Source organism: Mobula hypostoma, chromosome 22 (genome assembly GCF_963921235.1).
Source record: "Mobula hypostoma chromosome 22, sMobHyp1.1, whole genome shotgun sequence".
Taxonomy (NCBI): domain Eukaryota; kingdom Metazoa; phylum Chordata; class Chondrichthyes; order Myliobatiformes; family Myliobatidae; genus Mobula; species Mobula hypostoma.
In genome coordinates this window covers 2,613,524-2,637,885 of record NC_086118.1, presented here as the reverse complement: position 1 = coordinate 2,637,885, position 24,362 = coordinate 2,613,524, and the positions used below count along the sequence as shown (strand labels likewise).

The window sequence follows — 24,362 nt, the reverse complement described above, 5'->3', positions numbered from 1 at the left end:
TGCGTGCTATTCCATGTCCACACTTGGAAACGTCTGATCACCTGGCTGTACTTCAACTCCCTGAGTGTAGGCAGAGACAGAAGACTGCAGCACCAGTAGTGAGGATCAAAATGGTATGGACAAGGGAAGCACGGGAGCGCATACAGGACTGCTTTGAGTTGGTGGACTGGATGATATTTAGGAATTCATCTTCAAATCTGGATGAGCATGCTGCAGTTGTTCACAACTTCATTAAAACCTGTTTTTAAAAAAAAGAGAACTTGCTGTACATTCCCAAACCAGTAGCTGTGATGAGCTAGGAGGTTTGTCATCTGTTGAGGGCAAAGTTATGATTATGAGGACACGCAGTCCCCTTTTATTGTTGTTTAGTAATGCATGCATTAAGAAATGATAAAAATGTTTTTCCAGAATGTTATCACGAAAAGACTTGACAAACCGACTTTAAAAACTAACAAAAACCACATAATTCTAACATATAGTTACAACAGTGCAAAGCAATACCGTAATTTGATAAGAACAGACCATGGCACAGTAAAAATCTTAGAGTCTTTCGAAAGTCCCATCATCTCACGCAGACGGTAAACCTCCAGCGCCGCCAACTTGCCGATGCAGCATCCCGGAAGCATCCGACCACAGTCCAACTCGGAGTCCATCTGAAAAACTTCAAGCCTCCGAACACCTATTCGACACTGAGCACCATCTCTGCTGAGCGTTTCGATCCCGGCCCTGGCAACAGGCGATACGCAAAGCCGAGGATTTGAGGCCTTCGTCTCCGGAGATTCTCGATCGCACAGTAGCAGCAGCAGCGAAGCGGGCATTTCAGAAGTTTCTCCAGATGTTCCTCTGCGCTTCACGGCTGTCCCCATCAAATCCGGATTGTGCACAGCCCCCTAGTTACACATATCGATACTCATTCGGAACGGCCGCGTGCGCTGCATCATGCTGCCATCTTCTCCTCCCTCTTCCTTGAATCTGTGGCATTCAAGGCTGGCAACACCAAGTCTGTACAAGAAAACTAGATATGACTTGTGGAGGGCTATTTCAAGAGCAAAGAGACAATTCCGAATGAGGTTGAAGGCAACATCAGATGCACGTCAGCTCTGGCAGGGATTGAAGGACATTACTTCCCACAAAGTGAAACTCAATAGCATCAATGGCAGCACTTTTTCACTTCCGGATCAGCTCAACGCCTTCTACGGCCGCTTTGAAAGGGTGAATATAACTACAGCTGTGAAAATCTCTGCTACACCCGGTGATCCCATGATCTATGTCTCGGACGCCAATGTCAGGCTGCCTTTCAGGAGGGTGAACCCTCGCAAGGTAGCAGGCACTGATGGAGTACCTGGTAAGGCTCAGAAAACCTGTGCCGACCAACTGGGGGGAGTATTCCAGGACATTTTCAACTTCTCACTGCCATGTCGGAAGTTCCCACCTGCTTCAAAAAGGCAACAATTATACCAGTTCTAAAGAAGTGTATTGTGATCTGCCTTAATGATTATCACCTAGTAGCACTCACATCTACAGTGATGAAATGTTTTGAGAGGTTGATCATGGCTAGAGTGAATTCCTGCCTCAGCAAGGACCTCGACCCACTGCAATTTGCCTGTCGCCATAATAGGTCTGCGGCAGACACAAGCTTAATGGCTCTTTACACGGTCTTAGATCACCTGGACAATACAAACACCTATGTCAGGATGTTCGTTGACTATAGCTCAGTGTTTAACACCATCATTCCCACACTCCTGATTGGTAAGTTGCAGACCTGAGCCTTCGTACCTCCCTTCGCAATTGGATCCTTGACTTCCTAACCCGAAGGTCAGAATCTGTGCAGATTGGAAATAATATCTCCTCCTTGCTGACTATCAACATTGCGCAACTTAAGGGAGTGTGCTTAGCCTACTGCACTGCTCCCTCTGTGCCCGTGACTGTATAGCTCAAATCCCATCTATAAATTTGCTGATGATACAACTTGTTGGTAGAATCTCAGATGGAGAGGAGAGGACATATAGGAGCGCGATATACCAGTTAATTGAATGGTGTCACAGCAATAATCTCATATTCAATGTCTGTAAGATGAAAGAGCTGATTGTGGACTTCAGGAAGGGTAAGACGAAAGAACAAGAACCAATCCTTATAGAGGAGCAATTTCAATTTCTCTTGAATTTCAAGATCTCTGAAAATCTAACCTAGTGCTGACATATCAGTGCAGCAAGATTGTGGCTATATTTCATTAGGAGTTTGATTTGGTTGTCATCTGAAACACTCAAAACTTCTATAGATGTACCATGCAGAGCATTCTGACAGGCTGCATCTGTGTCTGGTATGTGGGGTGGGGAGGGGGCTACTTCCTCAGACTAAACGAAGCTACAGAAAGTTGTAAAAATTAGTCAGCTCCTTCTTAGGTACTAGCCTCTGTAGTATGCAAGATATCTTCAACAGTCGGTGCCCCAGAAAGGTGGCGTCCATTATTAAAGTGCCCCCATCATCATCGTGCCCTCTTCTCATTGTTACCATCAGGAGGAGGTACAGAAGCCTGAAGGCACTCACTCAGTGATTCAGGAACAGCTTCTCCCCCTGCCATCTGATTCCTAAATAGACTTTGAACCCATGAGCGCTACTTCACTTTTTTTCAATATTATTTCTCTTTTGCACTATTTTTAATCCATTTAATATTCAGTACATATATATTTACTGTAATTGATTTACTTTTTTTTGTATATTATTGTGTATTGCATTGTTCTGCTGCTGTTAAGTTAACAAATTTCACCACACACATTGGTGATAATAAACCAGATTCTGATACTAACAAGACTAAGCTTATGCTTCCCTTTGAAGACTGAGATGACTGGGCAAGTTTCCGTATCAGTTCGAATGTCCAGTCCACCAATGACTCCTAACTCTTATTAGTGAAACTGGTACCTCATCATACTGCATCTGCTTGGGATTGCCTGCCCCTTACATATGCAGGCAGCCTCCCCCGCCAGTGACGTAGCCTCTGCTGGGATTGTTTGCTGTCCCAACCTAAGATGATCCCACTAACTTAGCAGCTTTACCAATTCATTGGAGCTCTAAGTCTGTGCTCTGGAATATTAAAGTGAAATCTTCACAAAGTGCCAGGAATAAAAGCCTTCAATAACATCAGTAAGTGCACTGAGCAGGTGAGGCACTGCAGTCCTTTTCTCTCAGCTACCGCACCCCCCCGCCCCCCCCCGGCTTTCCTTTCTCAGACACGGTGCCAGACTCAGCGATAGAGACTTGGTTGCTGCAGCTGCCTCCGGTAGGTCGTCCCTCTCACCAGAATCCAAATTGGATTTTTTAATTACCTTTTTTAATTTCAAAAATTCATAAATAAAATTATATACAGTAAACCATTCAATAACTTTCCATCCTTTACATAATTTTCCATTATAGTCTGTACATATCCATACTTATGGCCACCCATGTGGCACTCCAGTTGTTCAGCTTACCACATCATTGCTAAGGGGTCTACTCCCCGCCACCCGACCCCTCCCACTCCCGCGGGTGGAGAAACCTTTACCGTGGTCCTTCCCCACCGGGCCCTTGCGTTGGCTGCACCAGGTTTCAGTGCGTCCCTCAGCACGTACTCCTGCAGCCGAGAATGTGCCAGTCGGCAGCATTCTCCCACGGACATCTCCATGTGCTGGTAGATCATCAAGTTTCGGGCCGACCAAAGAGCGTCTTTCACCAAGTTGATGATCTGCCATCAGCACCGGATGTTGGTCTCCGTGTGCGTCCCCGGGAAACAGCCCGTAGATCAGAGAGTCCTCTGTTACACAGCTGTTGGGGATGAAACGTGACACTAGCCCGTCCATCCTCCTCCACACCCTCTCTGCGAACTGACAGTGTGCAAAGAGGTGGGTCACAGACTCCTCCTCACTGCAGTCCTCCCTTGGGCAGCGGGGCGTGGAGACGATGTTCCGGGCGTACAGGAGGGATCTGGCTGGGAGGGCCCCTCTCACCGCCAGCCAGGCGAGGTCCTGGTGCCTGTTGGTGAGATCTGGCGATGAGGCATTTTGCCAGATGAGCTGATGCTCAGGGAACCACCACCCCACTGTGTCCATCACATCCTTCTCCTGCAGTGCCTGCAGACAGCACTGCCTGATGGCCCTGTGGTGAAAGGCATTGTCCTGGAAGAACTTTTCTGGGGCGTTGTGTGGGGGTGGGGCCAGACCCATCCTTCGTAGCCAGGCCGATAGGTAGAACCTGGGCATATAGTGATACTTGGTGCCCACATACCTGGGTTCTACACACAACCTGATGCAGCCACACACGAAGCTGGCCATCAGGGTGAGGGCGACATTGGGGACGTTCTTGCCTCCATTGTCCAGGGACTTGTGCATGACGGTCCGTCTCACCCGCTCCATCTTGGATCCCCAGACGAATCTGAAGACAGCTTGGGTGATTTCCGAGCTGTAGCAGCGGGGGACGGGCCACACCTGCACCAAGTAGAGCCGCCCTGAGAGTACCTCTCACCTGATGACCAGGTTCTTGCCCGTTATTGACAGGGAGCGCCCTCCCCACAGTCCCAGTTTCTGTTTCACCTTGGCAGTCCGCTCCTGCCAGCTCTTGTTGCATGCCCCAGCCCCTCCGAACCAGATCCCCAACACTTTCACGACCTGATGGTGAAGGGGACACTGGATCAGTCAGGCCAGTTGCCGAAGAGCATGGCTTCGCTCTTCGTGCGGTTGACCCTGGCCCCCGACGCTAGCTCGAACTGTTGGCAGATGCCAATCAACCTGGTATACTTATTACCGATGGGACCGATGATAAGGGTACCCTGCACCAGCTGCCCATTTCCTTTCCTCTCCTGACAGTCAGCCAGGTACCTGCCTCCTGCAACTTAGGGTGACTAACTCCTCCTAGTTCCTATCTATCACCTCCTCTTTTTTTTCTGTAAGAGCTACAGCTCCAGTTCCTTAACACGTTCTCTGAGGAGCTGCAGCTCAGTGCGCCTGGTGTAGGTGTGGTTACCTGGGAGGCTGGAGGTCTCCCAGAATTCCCACATCTCACACAATAACACAACACAACCCCCGAGCTATTGTAACAGACAAAGAATGAAGAAGAGACTTACCAGAAACTTATCTTACCCAGGCCTGCTCTCACCTAAGCCTCTTGAGCCAAAGCCACTCTAACAATGGTCCACTCCAATAATGGCTGCTCCGCTTGTCCCTAACTTACTTTTATTTGTCCTTGCTAATGAATCGTGATATTATTGGGCCACTCAGAAAGCCGAAAGCCCGCAATCGCTACTTTTAAAAGCGGTCGTCCCCTGCCTGTGTGAGGCCTCCTCTGTCGACTCGATTAGGCCACCGGAAATCTGCGAGTGGCATGTACACACATTAGTGAGACATTCTGCATGGGATTCACTGGCAGATGTAAGTGCAGAACTCTGGGTGTTCAACAGATTGGCCGAGGGTTTTTGGCATGAACTGTGCCTGTTGCTGGCCCCTGCCCTCCCTGAGAGCACTCGGCTATATGTTTCAGCCCATTGACAATGTTGTTTTTGTACTGTTTGGTGGTGCAACTAATTCCACAAAGTTTTTTTTGCACTATAATTATAAGGTTGTGAGATTCTATAACCATTGATCTTGTTTGTGTGAATGGAGTGGAGTGGATCAAATTGGCTTCAGTGCCGGTGGAAACATCTGGGAGGTACAGGTGGAGTTCAAATCCCAGTAGGATCATGCACTTGAGACTCCTGGTCAAAGATGATCGCTAATGCTTTTCTTTTGTGCTTGTAACTCTTACTCTGCCTTCTCAGGGATTATAAGAGACCCCAAGGTATGTCTTGTCAATATTTGTCCCTTAAGTTTCCAATTATTATCAATCTGTGTTTTTTAAAGAAACTGATTAAATTGGATTGTTTCTTTTTGTCAACCCTATCTTTGCCTCTATCAGGTTTCCTCTTTAGCTCCTTCCCCTCCATCTCTAGCCTTGTGCACTCCTGCAAACTAAACAGTCCACCAGTCTTTCAGTCTCCTCAGAACTGAAATAGTGAAAATTTGAAACTATCCATCCCGGGCAGCGTCCTGGTTAGGCTTCTCAGCTCCTCTTCAGGGCAAACATGCCTTTCATATCATGTGGCAACCAGAACTGTACAGTGCTCCAGAAGAGGGCTAACCTATGTTTTATAAATCACCCAACCCAACCAAAATTGGAGAATAGCTTTATCTGTCACGTGATACAGTTCAATGGAAGTTTGCATCAATGACTAGCATGATCCAAAGATCTGCTGGGGGCAGCCCGTAAGTGTTGTCATGTTTCTGGCACCAACGTAGCACGCTGACAACTTGCTAACCCTAACCTGTCGGTCTTTGGAATGTGGGAGGAAAATAGAACAAGACCGTTGCAGTATTGTGCCACCCTTGTATCCCATGTTTCTTTTTCACATTGTCCTCTATCTGCCACTCTCTGGAATCCTTGGACTAGTACACTAAGGCATGTCTATTATTCTGTAGGACCCTACCATTTATTGTGTATGTTCTGATTTCATTATCCTTCTAAAGTTATCCCTATCTAACCAAATAGTCATAGTCATTTGTCAGACTGTAATTGAGAGGAAGGGTTTAGACTAGTCAGCTATGAGGCCAAATGCGACTAGTTCAGAAAGGCACCTTGGTTGGCATGAGGCCGAAGGGCCTATTTACATTCTGTATAAATGTATAACTATGACTATCCTCCCTGCTCTATGCAACTTTGCTTTTTTTGTGTCATCTGCTATCTTAGTAACCATACCTCCTCCATTCAAATCCAAATCATCACTGTGTACAATAAACAGCAAATGTCACAGCACTCATCACTAATCACAAAAACAACTCTCTGCTGTTGCTCTCTCCCACCTATCACCAAGCCTTTTTTAGATCCAATTTGAAAATGGCCTTGAATCCTGTGAGTATTCGTTGTGGGCTATTCATTGTGTTTCCCATTCAGACTTTATCAAAGCCTTACTGAGGTCTATGTAGAGAATATTTAATAACAATACCCTCATCAATGTGTTTTCTACCTGATTAAAACCATTCCATGAAATTAAGATTCCCTCCAGAAAGACATACTATCTTCAACTAATCCTTGCCTTTCCAAATGTAGATTAATGTAATTGCTTGTTTTTTTCCTTGAAAATTTCACTGTCCCTATCATCAGTTTCACAGGCCTGTTATTTTCTAGCGTATTCCTGCTGCTGCTCTTGAACCAGAGTACCAAGTTAGCTGTCCTCCAGTTATCTGATATGCTACCTGTGCCAGTGACAATTTAAAAAGCTGCCAGGTCTCCAGCAATCTCGGTCCCTTCTCTTCCACAGTAACATAGGATGCATTGCATCAGGCCCTGAGGATTTACTCACCACGAAATCTTAACTCTTTTTTCAGTTTTCTATTCTCATTCACTACATTCTCCAAGTAGAAGATCCATCTCCTTCGGAGTGGAGGAGATGAATATTCATTTAAGATTTACCTACATCCTCTGATCCTGTATACAGAATGTCAGTTTGACTCATACTTTTATCCCCTTACTCTTACCCTTGCAAAATGCTTCATGGTTTTCCTTGATCCTGCCAACCACTGATGTTTCTTGCTCCTCTTTTGTCCTAATTTCTTTAAGGACCCTCTGTACACTTTCTGTACTTCGAAAGGGTCTTCCTGGTCTGCAGTTCTGAAAGGGACAGATTGTAACAAACGGAATAGCTTAGCATAATCAGAGTCAGAGTGGACAGCTCTGTGTGGAGCCAAAAGAGATGGGGGAGATTCTGAACAATTTCTTTTCTTCGGTATTCACTAAGGGGAAGGATATTGAATTCTGTAAGATAGGGAAACAGGTAGGGTAGTTATGATGATTAAAGAAGAGGAAATACTGGAGCTTTTAAGGAATATAAAAGTGGATCAGTCTCCCGGTCCTGACAAGGTATTCCCTAGGATCTTGAGGGAGGTTAGTGTGGAAATAACAGGGGCTCTGACAGAAATATTTCAAATGTTATTAGAAACGGGGATGGTGTCGGAGGATTGGCGTATTGCTCATGTTGTTCCATTGTTTAAGAAAGGTTCTAAGAGTAAACCTAGCAATTATCGGCCTGTGAGTTTGACGTCAGTGGTGGGTAAATTGATGGAAAGTATTCTTAGAGATGATACATATAATTATCTGGATAGTCAGGGTCTGATTAGGAACAGTCATCATGGATTTGTACGTGGAAGGTCATGTTTGACAAATCTTATTGAACTTTTGAAGAGGTTACTAGGAAAGTTGTCAAGGGTAAAGCAGTGGATGTTGTCTGCATGGACTTAAGTAAGGCCTTTGACAAGGTCCTACATGGAAGGTTGGTTAGGAAGGTTTAAACGTTAGGTATTAATATTGAAGTAGTAAAATGGATTCAGCAGCGGCTGGATGGAAGATGCCAGAGAGTGGTGGTGGAGGATAACTGTTTGTCAGATTGGAGGCTGGTGACAAGTGGTGTGCCTCAGGGATCGGTACTGGGTCCAACGTTATTTGTCATATACATTAATGATCTGAATGATGGGGTGGTAAATTGGATGAGTAAGTATGCAGATGATACTAAGATAGGTGGAGTTGTGGATAGTGAAGTAGGTTTTCAAAGCTTGCAGAGAGATTTAGGCCAGTTAGAAGAGTGGGCTGAAAGATGGCAGATGGAGTTTAATGCTGATAAATATGAGGTGTTACATTTTGGTAGGACTAATCAACATAGGACATACATGGTAAATGGTGGGGCATTGAAGAATGCAGTAGAACAGAGGGATCTAGGAATAATGGTGCATAGTTCCCTGAAGGTGGAATCTCATGTGGATAGGGTGGTGAAGAAAGCTTTTGATATGCTGGCCTTTATAAATCAGAGCATTGAGTATAGGAATTGGGATGTAATGTTGAAATTGTACAAGGCATTGGTGAGGCCAAATTTAGAGGATTGTGTACAGTTTTGTCACCGAGTTATAGGAAATATGTCAACAAATTAGAGAGAGTACAGAGAAGATTTACTAGAATGTTACCTGGGTTTCATCACCTAAGTTACAGAGAAAGGTTGAACAAGTTGTGTCTTTATTCTTTGGAACATAGAAGGTTGAGGGTGGACTTGATAGAGGTATTTAAAACTATGAGGGGGATAGATAGAGTTGACGACGATAGGCTTTTTCCATTGAGAGTGGGGGAGATTCAAACAAGACGACATGAGTTGAGAGTTAAAGGGCAAAAGTTTAGGGGTAACATGAGGGGGAACTTCTTTACTCAGAGAGTGGTAGCTGTGTGGAACGAGCTTCCAGCAGAAGTGGTTGAGGCAGGCTTGTGTTGTCGTCTAAAGTTAAATTAGACAGCTATATGGACAGGAAAGGAATGGAGGGTTATGGGCTGAGTGCAGGTCGGTGGGACTAGGTGAGAGTAAGAATTCGGCACGGACTAGAAGGGCCGAGATGGCCTTTTTCCGCATTGTAATTGTTATATAGTTATAAAAACAATCCCTATGGCCTAACTTATTCATGCTGACCTAAGTTCCTTGCTGACCCAGTCCTAGTCTATATTTGACTGATGTCGCTCTAAACCTTTCCTTTAGATGAGCCTTTCCAAATGTTGTGTAAACACTACCATTGTTCCAGTTTCTACCACTTCTCGGCTGGTTTGTTCTATATACCCATCACTCTCTGTTTGAGAAACTTGCCCCTTAGCTCCCTTTTAAATCTTTCTCTTCTCACCTTAAACTAGTTTTAGACTCCCCTACACTAGGGAGAAAGACTGTGTCCCTTATGATTTTATTAACCTCTAGAAGGTCACACCTCAGCCTACTTTGGTCCAGAGAAAACAGTCCCAGCCAATCTAGCTGCTGTTTATAACTCAAACCCTCTAATTGTGGCAACATCATTATGAATCTTGGAAACAGTCTCTAGCTTAATCACATCTTTCCTGTAGAATGGCAAGCAGAAGTACAGATAATATTCCAGGTGCAATCTCACCAACATCCTATACTGCCCCAACTTTTGTATTCAGAGCCCTGACTAATGAAGACAAACATACCTAATGCCACCTTCACCACTTTGCCTTCCTATGTCATCTCTTTCAAGGAACTATGTACTTGAACCCCTAGAGGTTTCTATTCTACAATGCATTGGAGCCCTGTTGTTTAGTGTTCCAATGCTGCCCTAGTCTAACTTCTCAAAATGATGACCACCTTCATTATCCACCACGCTGCTGATCTTGGCACCATAGCACAGTCCAGCTCAGGAACAGCCCTTTGGCCCACGACGTTGTGCCAAGCTAACTAAACTAGTCCTTTTTGCTACGCAATGTCCATATTCCTTCATTCGCTACACATTCATGCATAAGTCTAAGAGCCTCTTTATGCCTCTATCATATCTACCCCGTTACCACCCTTGGCAGCGTATTCCACGTGCTCAAGACATAAGACAAAAGCTCAGTGGCTGCTTGCTGGTGGCAAATAAAAGACAGAAAATCACTGAATATTTCACTAATTTCACTTTTTCTGCAAAACGACGCTGCAACAATCGACTATAACTTCCCTGTCGGAGTTGAGCTTTGAACCGCCGGTCCCACTTGGCATTTTTGCGGTGGGAACTGACATCCCAAAGGTGCAGGACGGCTGCAGCGTGGTGTGTAGGGGCTGAATCAAGGTTGAATCTCTGGGTCGGAGAGTGGGGAATGAGCCAATGCTTGGCCATTCCTGGCGCAAACTTGGAGGCAATTTGATTTGACAGATCCGAGGCAGGGTGAGCGGAGGCGATACAGAGTTGAGGTGGCTGGGCCTGAGAGTGAGGAAAGACCCGAGGTTAAATCGATTTAAGCACCAAGCCAAATTGGAAAAGTTGGGTACGGGCGGAATTGAGGTGGTGGGATGTATCGGAATGGCAGGTTCCAGGTCTGGGTAATTTCTATCTGGCTCGACACTTAAAAGGACAGGGTGTCAGGAGCCAGAGGTGAGGCACAGCTGGTTCTAATCGCTGCTCCACGAAGTTTACTTGTCTCCATGCTGAACAACTCGTTACTCCGCGAGGTTTACCGAACGGTGGCTGTGGCCTGTAACTAACACAGTGTGAACTCATGTTTGTGAACTTCAGTTCTGAATGCTATTCGCTTACTTTTATTACTTGCATGCTTTTGTTTATCTTTATTTTTCTCTCTGCATGTTGGGTGTTTGAGGGCTTTTTTAGTTTTAATAGGTTCCACTGGGTTTCTTTGTTTTGTAGCTGCCTGTAAGGAGATGAATCTCAAGGTTGTATAAAGTATACATACTTTGATAATGTACTTTGACTTTGACTTCTGTGTAAAATACAAGCTTATCCTGCACATCTCTTTTCATCTTACCTTCCTCACCTCACTTTTAGTACTAGCGTTGAAATACTCATATACAAAGTTGCTAATCGTGCCACCTACATTCTCGATCAAATCATTAAAACATTTGACAAACAATAAGAGACCTAGATCCGATCCCTACTGGTCACGGGCCTCTGATCTGAGAAACAACCATCCACTTCCACCCTCACTTCCATCCTTCTATTGAGCTAATTTTCTATCCAGCTGAATAGCTCATGCTGGATTCAATGCGCTCTTGCCTACTGAACCAGTCCACCATGCAAGAGCTTGTCAAGATCATTGCCGAAGTCCACATAGATAACATCCGCTATCCTGCCCTCATTAATCCTCCTCTTCATAAATTTTAGTCAAATGCAGGAGACGTGATTTCCCATGATGACTATCCCTTGCAAATAAATCCTATCTCTGAGAAACATTTCCAGTGACTCCTGCAGCCCTTGCAGCTGCCTTAAAATAAGTGCAATTTTGCTCCCTCCAGTCTTCTGTTATCTCACCTGTGGCAGGGAAGATACAAAGATCTGTCCCAGAGCCACAGCAATTTCTTCCTTTGTTTCTCACAACACTCTAGGTTTCACTAGGCCCTCGGGATTTATTCTGCTTTATGTGCCTCAAGACCGCCAATGTCACCTCTTGTAATGTTATTTCTATTTCCAATATTTTTATTAAATTTCATATACACAAATACAGAATTCATAAGGATACTTATTATAAATCAAAATAAGGTAGCGCAAAATGCACTATATATAAATCACACTGATACAATATCCCATATTCATGATCAATCAAATAAAATAAATTAAATTATGAAATACAATAATATGGTGAATTATATTATTTTAAAAATCTACACCCACTACCAAGCCAAAGCTGGTTGGTTTAAAAAAAAAGGAAAAAAAAGAGTACTTTACCATATAGTGTTTTATAATAATAGCCCAGATCTATTTTTTAATAACAATAACAATTCAAAGATTTTCAAAATAGTTCAGAAAGGGTCCCCATAGCGTTTGAAAATCTTGATTAGAATCAGAAATCGAACAACGAATCTTCTCTAAATTTAAACATGACATAACATTGCATAACCATTGAGCTTGTGTGTGTGGGGGGGGGGGGCAACCTCCTTCCATTTGAGCAAGGTCGCCCTCCTAACCTTAAGAGAAATAAAAGCCAGTACCCGCAAATGAGAAGGCTCCAGAATTATAGCTCTTTCCTCAACAATACCAAATAAGGCAGGCAGAGGATTGGGCTTAAAATTAACTTTAAAAAGTACAGAAAAAGTTTGGAATACATCTTTCCAATATTTTTTGAGGCTCGAACATGACCCAAAACATATGAATTAATGAAGCCTCTCCATTATTACATCTGTCACAGTAAGGAGAGATATCTGCAAAAAAAACGAGAGAGCTTGTCTTTAGACATATGAGCCCTATGTACCATTTTAAATGGTAGGAGGGAATGACGAGCACATAATGATGAAGAATTAACCATTTTGAAAATAGCCCTTCAGATTTCGTCAGATAATGAAGTCTGTAAATCCTTTTCCCAATCTTTTTTTAATTTTGTCTAAAGGAGCCATTCTCAGTCCCAACAACAGACCATAAATAAAAGATATTGAGCCATTATCAAAAGGTTTCAAATTAAAAATTACATCTATTATGTTCTTATCTGGGCCGGTAGGAAATATGTGTAGTTTAGATCTTAAAAAATCTCTAATCTGTAGATATCGAAAAAAGTGGTTATTTGGTAGGTTATATTTCACTGAGACCTGCTCAAACGAAGAAAGATGCCCTCCAACAAACAGATCCTGAAATCGTTTAATGCCTAATCTATCCCATTCTCTAAAAAGCAGATTGGTTGTAGGTAGTTAAAAACAACTTAGAAAAAAATAGGACTAGAAAGGGAAAATCTCAATAAACCGAAATGTTTTCTAAACTGTAGCCAGATCCTCAAAGTGTGTTTAACCACCAAACAGTCAGTTAATTTACTTAAAGATAAAGGAAGAGAGGCTCCAAGAAGAGAAATAATAGAAAATTTTGTAACAGAATTGGCTTCCAAAAAGAACCATATTGGACAATCCTCATGATTAATATATTATAACCGGAATGTAAGATTTTGTATGTTAGTTGCCCAATAATATAACCTAAAATTGGGTAGAGCAAGGCCTCCATTCTTTTTAATTTTTTGAAGGTGGGCTTTATTTAATCGGGGTTTTCTGTTCTTCCATATATAGGAAGAAAGAATCGAATCCAAAGAATCAAAAAAGACTTAGGAATAAAAACAGGTACAGCTTGAAAAATATATAAATTTAGGTAAAATATTAATTTTAATAGAACTAATTCGACCAATCAACAATAAAGAGAGAGGCGACCAATTAGAAAGTATCTTTTTCACATAATTCATTTAGGTTAGAAAATTTTCTTTGAATAGGTCTTTATAATTCTTAGTGATTGTTACACCCAAATATGTAAATTGTTTTCTTATAATCTTAAAAGAAAGTTAATATCGGTTGGTATCAAATTATTTAAATGAAACAATTCACTCTTACGTAAATTCAATTTATATCCTGAAAGCCGACTAAAACTAGTCAGTAAAAGAAACATAGAGGGTAAAGAAGTTGTAACATTAGATATAAAAAGCAATAGGTCATCAGCATGAAGCAAGACTTTATGAATAGTACCTTTCCTTAAGATACCGGTGATATCTTTAGACTCTCGAAGGGCGATTGCTAAAGGTTCTAATACCAAATCGAAAAGCAAAGGGCTCAACGAAATCCTTGTCTGGTTCCACGTTGTAGTTTAATTGTTTAGAATTCTGAAAGTTGGTAAGGATCCGAGCGTAGGGAGGTAAGTAAAGTATTTTAATCCAATGAATAAAATTGGGCCCAAAATTAAATTTTTCTAAGGTTTTAAATAGGTAATTCCATTCAACTCGGTCAACTCGCATCCAGAGAAGTCACACATTCCGATATTTCCTTGGATGGAGAATGCATAACATTTAACAATCACCGTATATTAAAATAGGAATTTCGATTTTTAATAAATCCTGTCTGATTATCAGATATTATAGAAGGAATAATATTTTCAAGTCTACGGGCCAAAACTTTAGATAGGATCTTAGCATCAACATTGAGTAAAGAGATTGGTCTATATGAAGAGCATTCAGTGGGATTCTTCCTCTTTTTAGGAATAAGCGAAATGGAAGCTTCAAAAGACTGTGGCAACCTACCCACCTTGAAGGAATCAGTAAGGGTAGAACATAAATAAGGTATAAGCAATGAAGAAAAAGCCTTATAAAATTCTCCAGAGTATCTGTCAGGTCCTGGAGATTTCCCAGAATGCAATGAACATATAGCCTCCGTGATTTCCTCCTGAGAAATAGGTTGATCCAACTGCTTTCGATTATCAACCGAAAGTCCAGGAATATTTAATTGGTCTCTATTTCCTGAGGAGACTGAGGTCCTTTAACATCTGTCGGACGATGCTGAGGATGTTCTATGAGTCTGTGGTGGCCAGTGCTATCATGTTTGCTGTTGTGTGCTGGGGCAGCAGGCTGAGGGTGGCAGACACCAACAGAATCAACAAACTCATTCGTAAGGCCAGTGATGTTTTGGGGATGGAACTGGACTCTCTGACGGTGGTGTCTGAAAAGAGGATGCTGTCTAAGTTGCATGCCGTCTTGGTCAATGTCTCCCATCTACTACATAATGTACTGGGTAGGCACAGGAGTACATTCAGCCAGAGACTCATTCCACCGAGATGCAGCACTGAGCGTCATAGGAAGTCATTCCTGCCTGCGGCCATCAAACTTTACAACTCCTCCCTTGGAGGGTCAGACACCCTGAGCCAATAGGCTGGTCCTGGACTTATTTCATAATTTACTGGCATAATTTACGTATTACTATTTAACTATTTATGGTTCTATTACTATTTAGTATTTACGGAGCAACTGTAAGGAAAACCAATTTCCCCCAGGATTAATAAAGTATGACTATGACTATGACTAAAAGTTGTTCATTGCAGTATTATCTTTAACAAAATCAGAACTACACAGTTTAGAATAAAATTCTCTAAAAATGTCATTTATTTCAAAATGGTCAGTTGTCAAATTACCATTGGTTTTACGAATTTCTTTAATTTGCCATTAGCTATAAAGGTCTTCAATTGATTAGCCAATAGTTTACCAGTTTTTTTTTCTCTGTGTATATAGAATTGACTTCTATCTTTTAAAAGTTGGCTTTCAATTGGACTCGTTATAAGAAGATCATATTTAGTTTTAATTTCAATATGTCTTTTGTATAGTTCAGGGTCTGGTGCTGAAGCATATTTCTGGTCTAATTGTTTGAATTGATTAACTAAGTCAGTTCTCTCTTTATTAGCTTTTTACTTAATATATGCAGTATAGGAGATAATTTTTCCTCTAATATATGCCTTAAAAGCGTCCCAAAAGATAAGACTAGAAGTCTCTTCCAACGCATTTTCTTCGAGAAAAAGAGTAATTTGATTCTCCAGAAATTTTAGGAAGTCCTTATCAGATAACAAAGTTAAATTAAAATGCCAGGATCTGTTCATATGAGTGAAACCAGGAAGATTTAAAGATAGAAATACAGGAGGGTGGTCGGATATAGCTATTTCTTTATATTCACTGGATCAAACTAATAGAATCATTTGACTATCAATAAAAAAAAAATCAATCCTGATATAGGAATGATGGGCATGAGAGAAGAATGAATCCTTTCTGCTGGGTGAAGAATGAAACCTTTCTGCTGGGTGAAAAAAATGCCAGACATCAATGATATCACATTTCGTTAGAAAGGATTGAACAAATAAAGCTGATTTATTAGGTGTGGCTGATTTAAGAGAAGAACAATCTAATACTGGGTCTAGATAACAATTAAAATCTCCTCCCATCACTGAAGAATAAAGACTCAAATCTGGCAGGAATGAAAAGAAACGCTCAAAAAATCCTGGGTCATCCACATTGGGGGTGTACACATTGGCAAATACAATTAATTTATTATCTAGTTTCCCTTACACTATGACAAATCGCCCATTAGGGTCAGAGACAACTTTATGTTGAACAGAAGAAATTGTATTGTCTGTAAAAATCAAGACCCCTCGAGATTTTTGTCTGAATGAAGAATTAAATTGTAGACCCCTCCACCGATTAAAAAGGTGTGTGTTGTCACAACTACGTACATGCATTTCTTGTAGAAAAATAATGGGGGCCCTTAATTTTTTAATATAAGCAAAAATCTTATTCCATTTCACAGGATGATTTAACCCTTTCACATTAAAACTAAGTAAATTAATATTTGATCCATTTTAAATACTAATTAACAGAAGCGTTAAAAGAGCTGACCATAAATTATTAGAACCAGAGAACGAACCATAAAATAAGGTACTCAAACAGAAAATTTGGAAAGTAGCCCAACCCAGCTTCCAGAGAAAAAAGAAAAAAGAGACCCCACCCCCCCCCCAAAGCCAAAAAGCCGGCCAAAGGATAGTCAGTATGCTAAACCCTAAAGGCAACCCTCCCAAAGAAATCCTGCTGGCAAAACTCCAATCATTCAAGGTTATTATGTTCCTACTAAGGCAAAACAGACAAAAAAAACTTAGATCAGGAATCCAAAACATAAGAGGATTCATTTTAACAATTTCAAAAAAAATATAGAAAAACCTCAAAAAAAAGTAATAAAAAATATCAAAGAAAATATCAAAAAGCAAGATATATAAACAGTCAAAATGTAAGTTTATTAAAACTTTATTCTATCCAACATTAAAAGGATAATTGCTCTTCTAAGAGATATAACACAATTAATCTTCTGCTTTCAAAAACTTCTGTGCGTGTTCAACTGATCCCAGCCATCTCTGTACAGCATTTTCTGAACGATTCTAAGACGTGTGGGGGAGCAAAGGGTGGGCTTAAACCCTTTGGTATAAAACAGCAACATGACCTCTTTATACTTGGCATGTTCAGCCATAACCTCTGGTGTATAATCTTCCATGAATCTGATCATTTTCCTGTTGTAATCGATCATTCTTACTCGATGGGTATGATGGATTAAAAGCTCCTTAGCATGAAATTCATGAAAACATAAAATAACTGACCTAGGTCGCTGTCCCGGCTTTGGTTGGGGGACCAGTGACCGGTGGGTGCGGTCCAACTTAGGCACAGACGGCAATAAATCAGGGAATAGCTGCTTCAGAAAGCTTGCAAAGAACCTTCAATTGATTCTTCAAGACTCAGAATACATAGATTGTTCCTTCTGTTTCTGCTCTCCAGGTTGGTGATCTTCTTTGTTAATTTTTCGTTAGATAATAATTTTTTGCGAGCTTACTCATGTCTTCTAAGTCCGCTTCCAGTATCGACGAAGTTTCTTTATTCTCCTTAATTCGCTTTTCATGTTTGATTAGAGTTTGTTGAATAGTGTCCAACTTGACATTAAGCTGTTGAAATTCCTCAGAAAGTTCTATTCTTTGCTTTTTAAGGAAATCTCCAATTGATTCCAAAGTGGTTGGAGAATCATCTTCTTTTTCTTTTGCAGAGGCTTTAGTCTTTCTCATAGATATAATAGAGCAATCTTGAGATTTATAATAGGGTTTTAAAAAACTGGTAGGAAAGAAAAAGATAGATAAGGTGGGAGAAAGTTCAAAAAGATGTTACCCCATTGGAAACCAGCAGGAGAGTCCCCTCTTGTAATGTTGATGTGCTTCAGGATTATTCCCTAAATTCCCAGTCTTCTGTGATTTTATCCACAGTAAATGCATGGTTTTTAGATTAGAATAAAAATATATTCATTTATGAAAACAGGAGAAATTCTGTAGATGCTGGAGATCCAAAGCAACACACACAAAATGCTGAAGGAACTCAGATCAGGCAGCATCTACGGTAATATAGTTGACGTTTTGGGCTGAGACCCTTTTTCAAGACTGGAAAGAAAGTGGGAAGATGACAGAATAAAAAGGTGGGGGAAGGGGAAGGAGGATATCTAGAAGGTGATAGGTGAAATCAGAAGGGTAGGAAAGGTAAAGGGCTGGAGAGGAAGGAATCTGATAGGAGAGGAGAGTGGACCATAGGAGAAAGGGGAGAAGGAGGGAACCCAGGGAGAGGTGATAGGTAGGTGAGAAGAGGTAAGGGGCCAGAGTGGGGAATAGAAGAACAGGGGAGGGGGAGGGAATTATTTTTTCACTGGAAGGAGAAATCAATATTCGTGCCATCAGGTTGGAGGCTACCCAAATGAAATATAAGGTGATGCTCCTCCACCCTGAGAGCGGTCTCATCATGGCACAAGAGGAGGCCGTGGACCAACATGTTGGAATGAGAATGGGAATCGGAATTAAAATGTTTGACCACCGAAAAGTTCTGTTTTTGGTGGATGAAGCAGAGGTGCTCGATGAAGCGGTCTGACCAATGTAGAGGAGGCCTCATCAGGAGCACCGGACACAATAGACAACTCCAGCAGATTTGCAGGTGAAGTGTTGCCTTACTTGGAAGGACTATTTGGGGCCCTGAGTGTAAGTGAGGGAGGAAGTGAATAGCAGCCGTAGTACTATGGGCCCTTGCAGGGATTTCTTATTATGCCCAAGGGTTGGTTGAATTGTGGAGTAGGCTGGTACAGCAAGGCATTAAGGTGGACAATGAAAGACAATGGGCTACGTTTCTGGCTAATGGCCAATTTCAATGGTTGAAGATTTATTGTGGATGACTTGGGTTGATTTTTGAAATTGGTTCAAACACGTTCCAGGTACATTGGGGAATTGGTGTCCACTAATTATAACACAAAGTAGATCACCTGACAACAGTAGTTGTGCAGTTTATAAAAAGAAGTGATTAGAATGGAAGCATAAACCCGCAGAACAGGTGTGTGAGGTGGCCAAACCCATTCATGTACTTGGGGATGAGGAAAATGCAGAATAGCTGAGGAACAGGGCTTGTGGCTCTGGCTCTATTTTTGGAAGAGCTATTAAAGACATTTACGTCAGCAAAAGTCACAACAAAGATAAATGGGTGGATCTGTAGTTTAGGTGCAATTAGTCATCTGTTTGAGTGGAGGGAGGAGCCCATATTATGGTATATTCTCCTTAACATTCATTCATGATTTAGTTCAATGTACCTAGTCATATTCTTTGAGATAGCACTGTGTTAAGTAATATTCTGGTAGTATTGCGACCACTGAAGTTAAAATAGGATCCCAATGTTGCCTGTACTTTATAATTTTGGTTTATTCTCAAGCATAGGCTGTCCTATAGCTTGTTTTCTTACAACAGCCAGGTTAACTTTATTGCTTCCAAATGTTCCTGCCTGAAACAAAGAATGCTTTTATCATATAGCCTTCTGCTGTCACATCAATCAATCATTGTTTTGAAAGTGTTTACAATCACCTGTATATATGATATTTGCACAGAGTTTCCTAGAAGAGATACAGGGCTGGAGAAGACCTCTGTCTTCTATCAGACCCCCTTCTCCAGCCCTGTGTCTCTTTCACCAATCAACTTCCCATCTCTTTACTTCATCCCTCCCCCTTCAGACTTCACCTGTCACCTTGCGTTTTTCCATCCCCTCCCGCAGTCCTGCCTTTCTCCCTCCAGTCCTGCTGAAGGGTCTTGGCCTGAAATGTCGACTGTTTACTGTTTTCCATAGGTGCTACCTGGCCTGCTGACTTCCTCCAGCATTTTGTGTGTGTTGCTATATCAGTTCTGCCCTCACTTCAGTAAGAATGTGTTATGCACAAGTACTTTGTACTCGCTGATTTCACTGGAGTGTTTAGTGTCCAGTGCGTGCCCATACATACAACAGTACAGCATATGAACATGCCATTTCGCCTATTCTGTTGTGTCGAACTAATTAGATTTGTAATTAAATGCCTAATTCAACTAATTCCTTCTGCCTACGCGAGTCCCTATCCCTCGTGTCTGATTGAAGAGGCTCTATTGTATTTGGCACCTCTACTACTGCTGGCTGCATATTCCAGGCACTCACCACTCTGTCTTTTTAAAAATCAATTTGCCCCACAAGTGTCCTCTGAACCCCCCTCCCCACCTTACCTTAAGTTTGATGATTAGAATGTCAATGGCCTCTCGTATTAGATGTTTCAACCCTGGGAAAAATACATGGGTCGTCTGCTCTCTCTGTGCCTACCATGATCTTACAAATTTATATCGGGTCTCCCCTCGGCTTCTACCACTCCAGAGAAAACAAATCTCTCATCCAGAGAGCTTTCTGGTAAACCTCTTCTGCATGTCTCCAAGGCCTCCACATCCTTCTTAAAATGGGGCAATCACAATTGAATGCATTCCTACAGCTGTATAAAAGATTATCTTAGGATGAGTTTCTTTTCACGTTTTGAGTTAAAGTAGCATAATGGAAGGTGCCTTGAGATTTGATATCCTTGCTATTTGTGACATTATAATTCTCATTCTCTGAGTTCATTAGATAATTAACTAAAAAAACCTTTTATTCTGTTACAGAGTGCAGAGTTATTATCTAGAAAGAATGGTAGAAAGTATTTCTTTATACCTACAATGAGAAATTGGAGAAAGACATTTGAAACCAGAACTGCTTTAGAAGGATCCAGGAGAAGTGGTTCAGAAGGCAGCTTTCTATGCCAAAACATTCTGCCTCTCAGCTATAGTTTGTAACTTGTATTGCAAAACAGTTTTGCATACTCAGTCACACTCCAATTCCATGTCTGTCTTCACGCTTGATCCTAGGTGGCAATTATCTTCAATCTATCAAATCCTCAAGGAGGGAGGATTTAGTCTGGTCCTGCACCTATGTTCCATTCATGAGTACTTTATCAATGAAGATCATAAGTTAATAGATAAAGCAGTTTGCACTTTGCCTCTTTACAAGTTCACTACTGTTCGTCAAAAGGAGGACTGTTAAGATGGATATCCACGAGCATTTTAGAGATGAGATGCAGAGGGTTTTAGGGAGTTACACGTAGCAAACTGAAGGTCTGGCAGGCAATGATGGTCACAGCAATTTTGGATACACAAGAAGGCTAGAACTAGCTAATGAGACGTCTCAAGTCAGAATAGATTGCACAACTGAATTGGGGATGAGGGAGTGAGGTGGTGGTGATGATGAGAAATTTGATGATTAGAATATCAATGTGAATCAAATTAGGAATCAACGTCAGGCTGCAATGGATGAATGGTTATTGGTGTTGGTTCAGATAAGAACAGCATAACTTTCTGAGTTCAAGTTTATGGAGGATGATGACTGATAGGTGAAGTGCTCAGTAACTTAAAACATTTGTGCAGTTTCAGATTGACTTTACTCTCCATTGTAGTCATTTACACCATTGCCATTAAGTGGTGACACTGCATTGCAGCCCCAATGGGAATCATCAGATATTCACATTTGGGGCTACTACAGTAATGTACATTATATAATTTATAGTTTTATTATGATGTATTGCTGTGTAATGCTGCTGTAGAACAACACATACGCCAGTGATATTAAATTTGAGTTTGTAATGAGGGTCAATCTGTTTTGTCTACAGCATGCATTCTGAACATCCAGGAAGACAAAGGTCCCATCACTAACTGTCATCCTCAGCTCACCTCCCTGTGTGATATTCTAGAAATTATCCTAAGGAAAGGAATCCGACGTAAGTAACTGAGGAGGGTAACATTTTTTTTTAAATCAAATGTATCAACCTTCATCAAGTTCCCAAAACACAGTTCATGGTAGTTCAGGTAGACTATCTCTGTGCTTTCATAGTGTCTTTCAAGTGTTCAGGAATGTCTTGACGTCAGTGGAGTATTTTTGAAGCATGCTATTGTAGTTTACTTGTTAGCCATTTTTAACATTCATTTTTAGGATCTGGGCATAGCTGTCATAGCCTTCATGTGCGATATAATTGTATTGTGATGGCATTAGTAATTTCCAAATATGTGTGGGGCGGTAGGTAATTGGCCAATTTATATTGTCCCCGTGTGCAGGTAAGTGAAACCTAAGAGGAATTGATGAGAATGTGGTGAGGTTAAAAATAGGATTGGTGTAAATTGTGGTTGATAATTGGTGCAGCCTTAGTGGGTCAAAAAGCCTGCTTCTATGCAGTATGTTCCTACAATTGTCTTACGATGCCTGATCCTAATCAGAGAATCAATAAGATCTTCTCTACTTTCCCACCTATCTCCCATAGTCTTCCAAAGCTCTAAATCTAAAGACTTGCAACACTTGGACAAAGGAATTCCTTTTCAATTCCATCTGAAACAACCATTTCTGTACACCTGGCTCTGGATTCCAGCAGGAGAAACATCTCCCAGTGATTATCCTATCAAGCCTCTTCAGAATCCTATGTTACCTCAAAATGAAATTTCTGCTCAGACTGTATAAATCCCAGTGAGCATGGGAGTGATGCAATGTCCCATCTAGAAGAGATGCAGTCTCACAGCCCCAATCCTGACCTCCAGATCTGTCTGTGTGGAGTTTGCACACTTTATTAGTGACAGTGTGGGTTTTTCTGGTGCTTCTGTTTACTCTTGTATCCTTGATATGTTGGCTGATAGGTTAATTATTCGCGGTAAATTGGCCTGAGTATGATATAACTGGTAGGATCTGGAGTGAGTTGATGGTAATGAGGGGAGAACAGAACATAGTACAGGCTCTTCAGTCCATGATGTTGTGCCGATCTTTCAACGTACGCTGAGATCAATCTAATGCTTCCTCTGTCCCTACCACCACACTTGGCTGGGTGCTTCATGCATCCAACACTTTGTGTTTAAAAAGAACCTTGTCTCTGACATCCTGCTTCAAGCACTTTAAAATTAATCCCCCTCATATTAGCCATTTCCACTCTGGGGGTGGGGGGGAATCTTTGGCTAGCCACTTGATCTATGCCTTGTCATCCTGTACACCTCTATCAAGTCAACGCTCATCCTCCTTTGCTCCAAAAACCAAAGCTCTAGCTATTCAACCCATCCTCATAAGGCATGCTCTCTAATCCAGGCAACATCCTCTGCGTCCTCTCTAAAGCTGCCACACCCTTCCAATAATGAGGTGACCGGAATGGAATACAATATTCTAAGCGCAGTCCAACTAGGTTTTCATAGAGCCGCAGCATTACCTTATGGCTCTAGAACACGGTCCCCAGACTAATGAAGGCTAATGCACCATAAGCCGCCTTAACAACGCAATCAACCTGTACTGCAACTTTGAGGGATCCATGGACATTGACCCCAAGATCCCTCTATTCGTCCACACTGTTAAGAACCCTGCCAGTATTCTGCCTTCAGATTTGACCTTCCAAAGTGAATCATTTCACACATTTCCAATTTGAACTCCATCTGCTACTTCTAAGCCCAATTCTGCATCCTATCAATGTCCCATTAAAACCTATGACATCCCTCCATACTATCCACAAGTCTATCAACCCTCGTGTCATCTGTAAACTTACTAACCCAACCTTCCACTCCCTCAGCCAAGTCATTTATAAAAATCACAAAGTGCAGGAGTTCCAGAACAGATCCATGTGGAACACTACTGGTCACTGACCTCAGTGCAGAATATGCTCCATCTACAACTACCTCTGCCTTCTATAGACAAGCCAAATCTTTATCCACACAGCTAGGTTTTCTCGGATCTCAGGGATTCCCAACCTTTTTTATGCCATGGACCAATACCATTAAGTAAGGGGTCCAAAAAGTTTCCCATATTAGGCTCATTGAGAAAGGGAGGGGGCATGGGATAGCATGTATCCCATGGCTCCTCCCTTTCTCAATGAGCCTATTATGGGGAACTTTATCAAATGCTTTACTAAAATCCATATAGACCACATCCACTGTTCTAAATTTATCAATGTGCTTTCTCACATCCTCAAAGAATTTAATCTGGCTCGTGAGGCCTACCTGTCACAAAGTCATGCTGACTATTCCTAATCAGACTATGTTTCAATAAATACTCCTAAATCCTGTCTCTAATAATCTTTTCCAATAATTTCCCACCACTGAAATGTAACTTGCTGTTCTATAATTCACAGGGTTATCCCTACTCCCTTTCTTTGCCATCCTCCAATC

The 24,362-nt window shown here is 41.7% G+C and overlaps 1 protein-coding gene across 4 annotated transcripts in view; it reads left to right on the top strand.

Annotated features, from left to right (window-relative positions):
* The window catches only part of si:ch211-250n8.1 (uncharacterized), a 222,392-nt gene that overhangs the window by 15,482 nt on the left and 182,548 nt on the right, over positions 1 to 24,362 (top strand). For all 4 annotated transcript variants that reach the window (XM_063030892.1, XM_063030891.1, XM_063030893.1 and 1 more), the window contains exon 2: positions 21,845 to 21,952. In XM_063030892.1, coding sequence (XP_062886962.1) covers positions 21,845 to 21,952 — 108 coding nt within the window. The remainder of the gene's footprint in view (positions 1 to 21,844; positions 21,953 to 24,362) is intronic.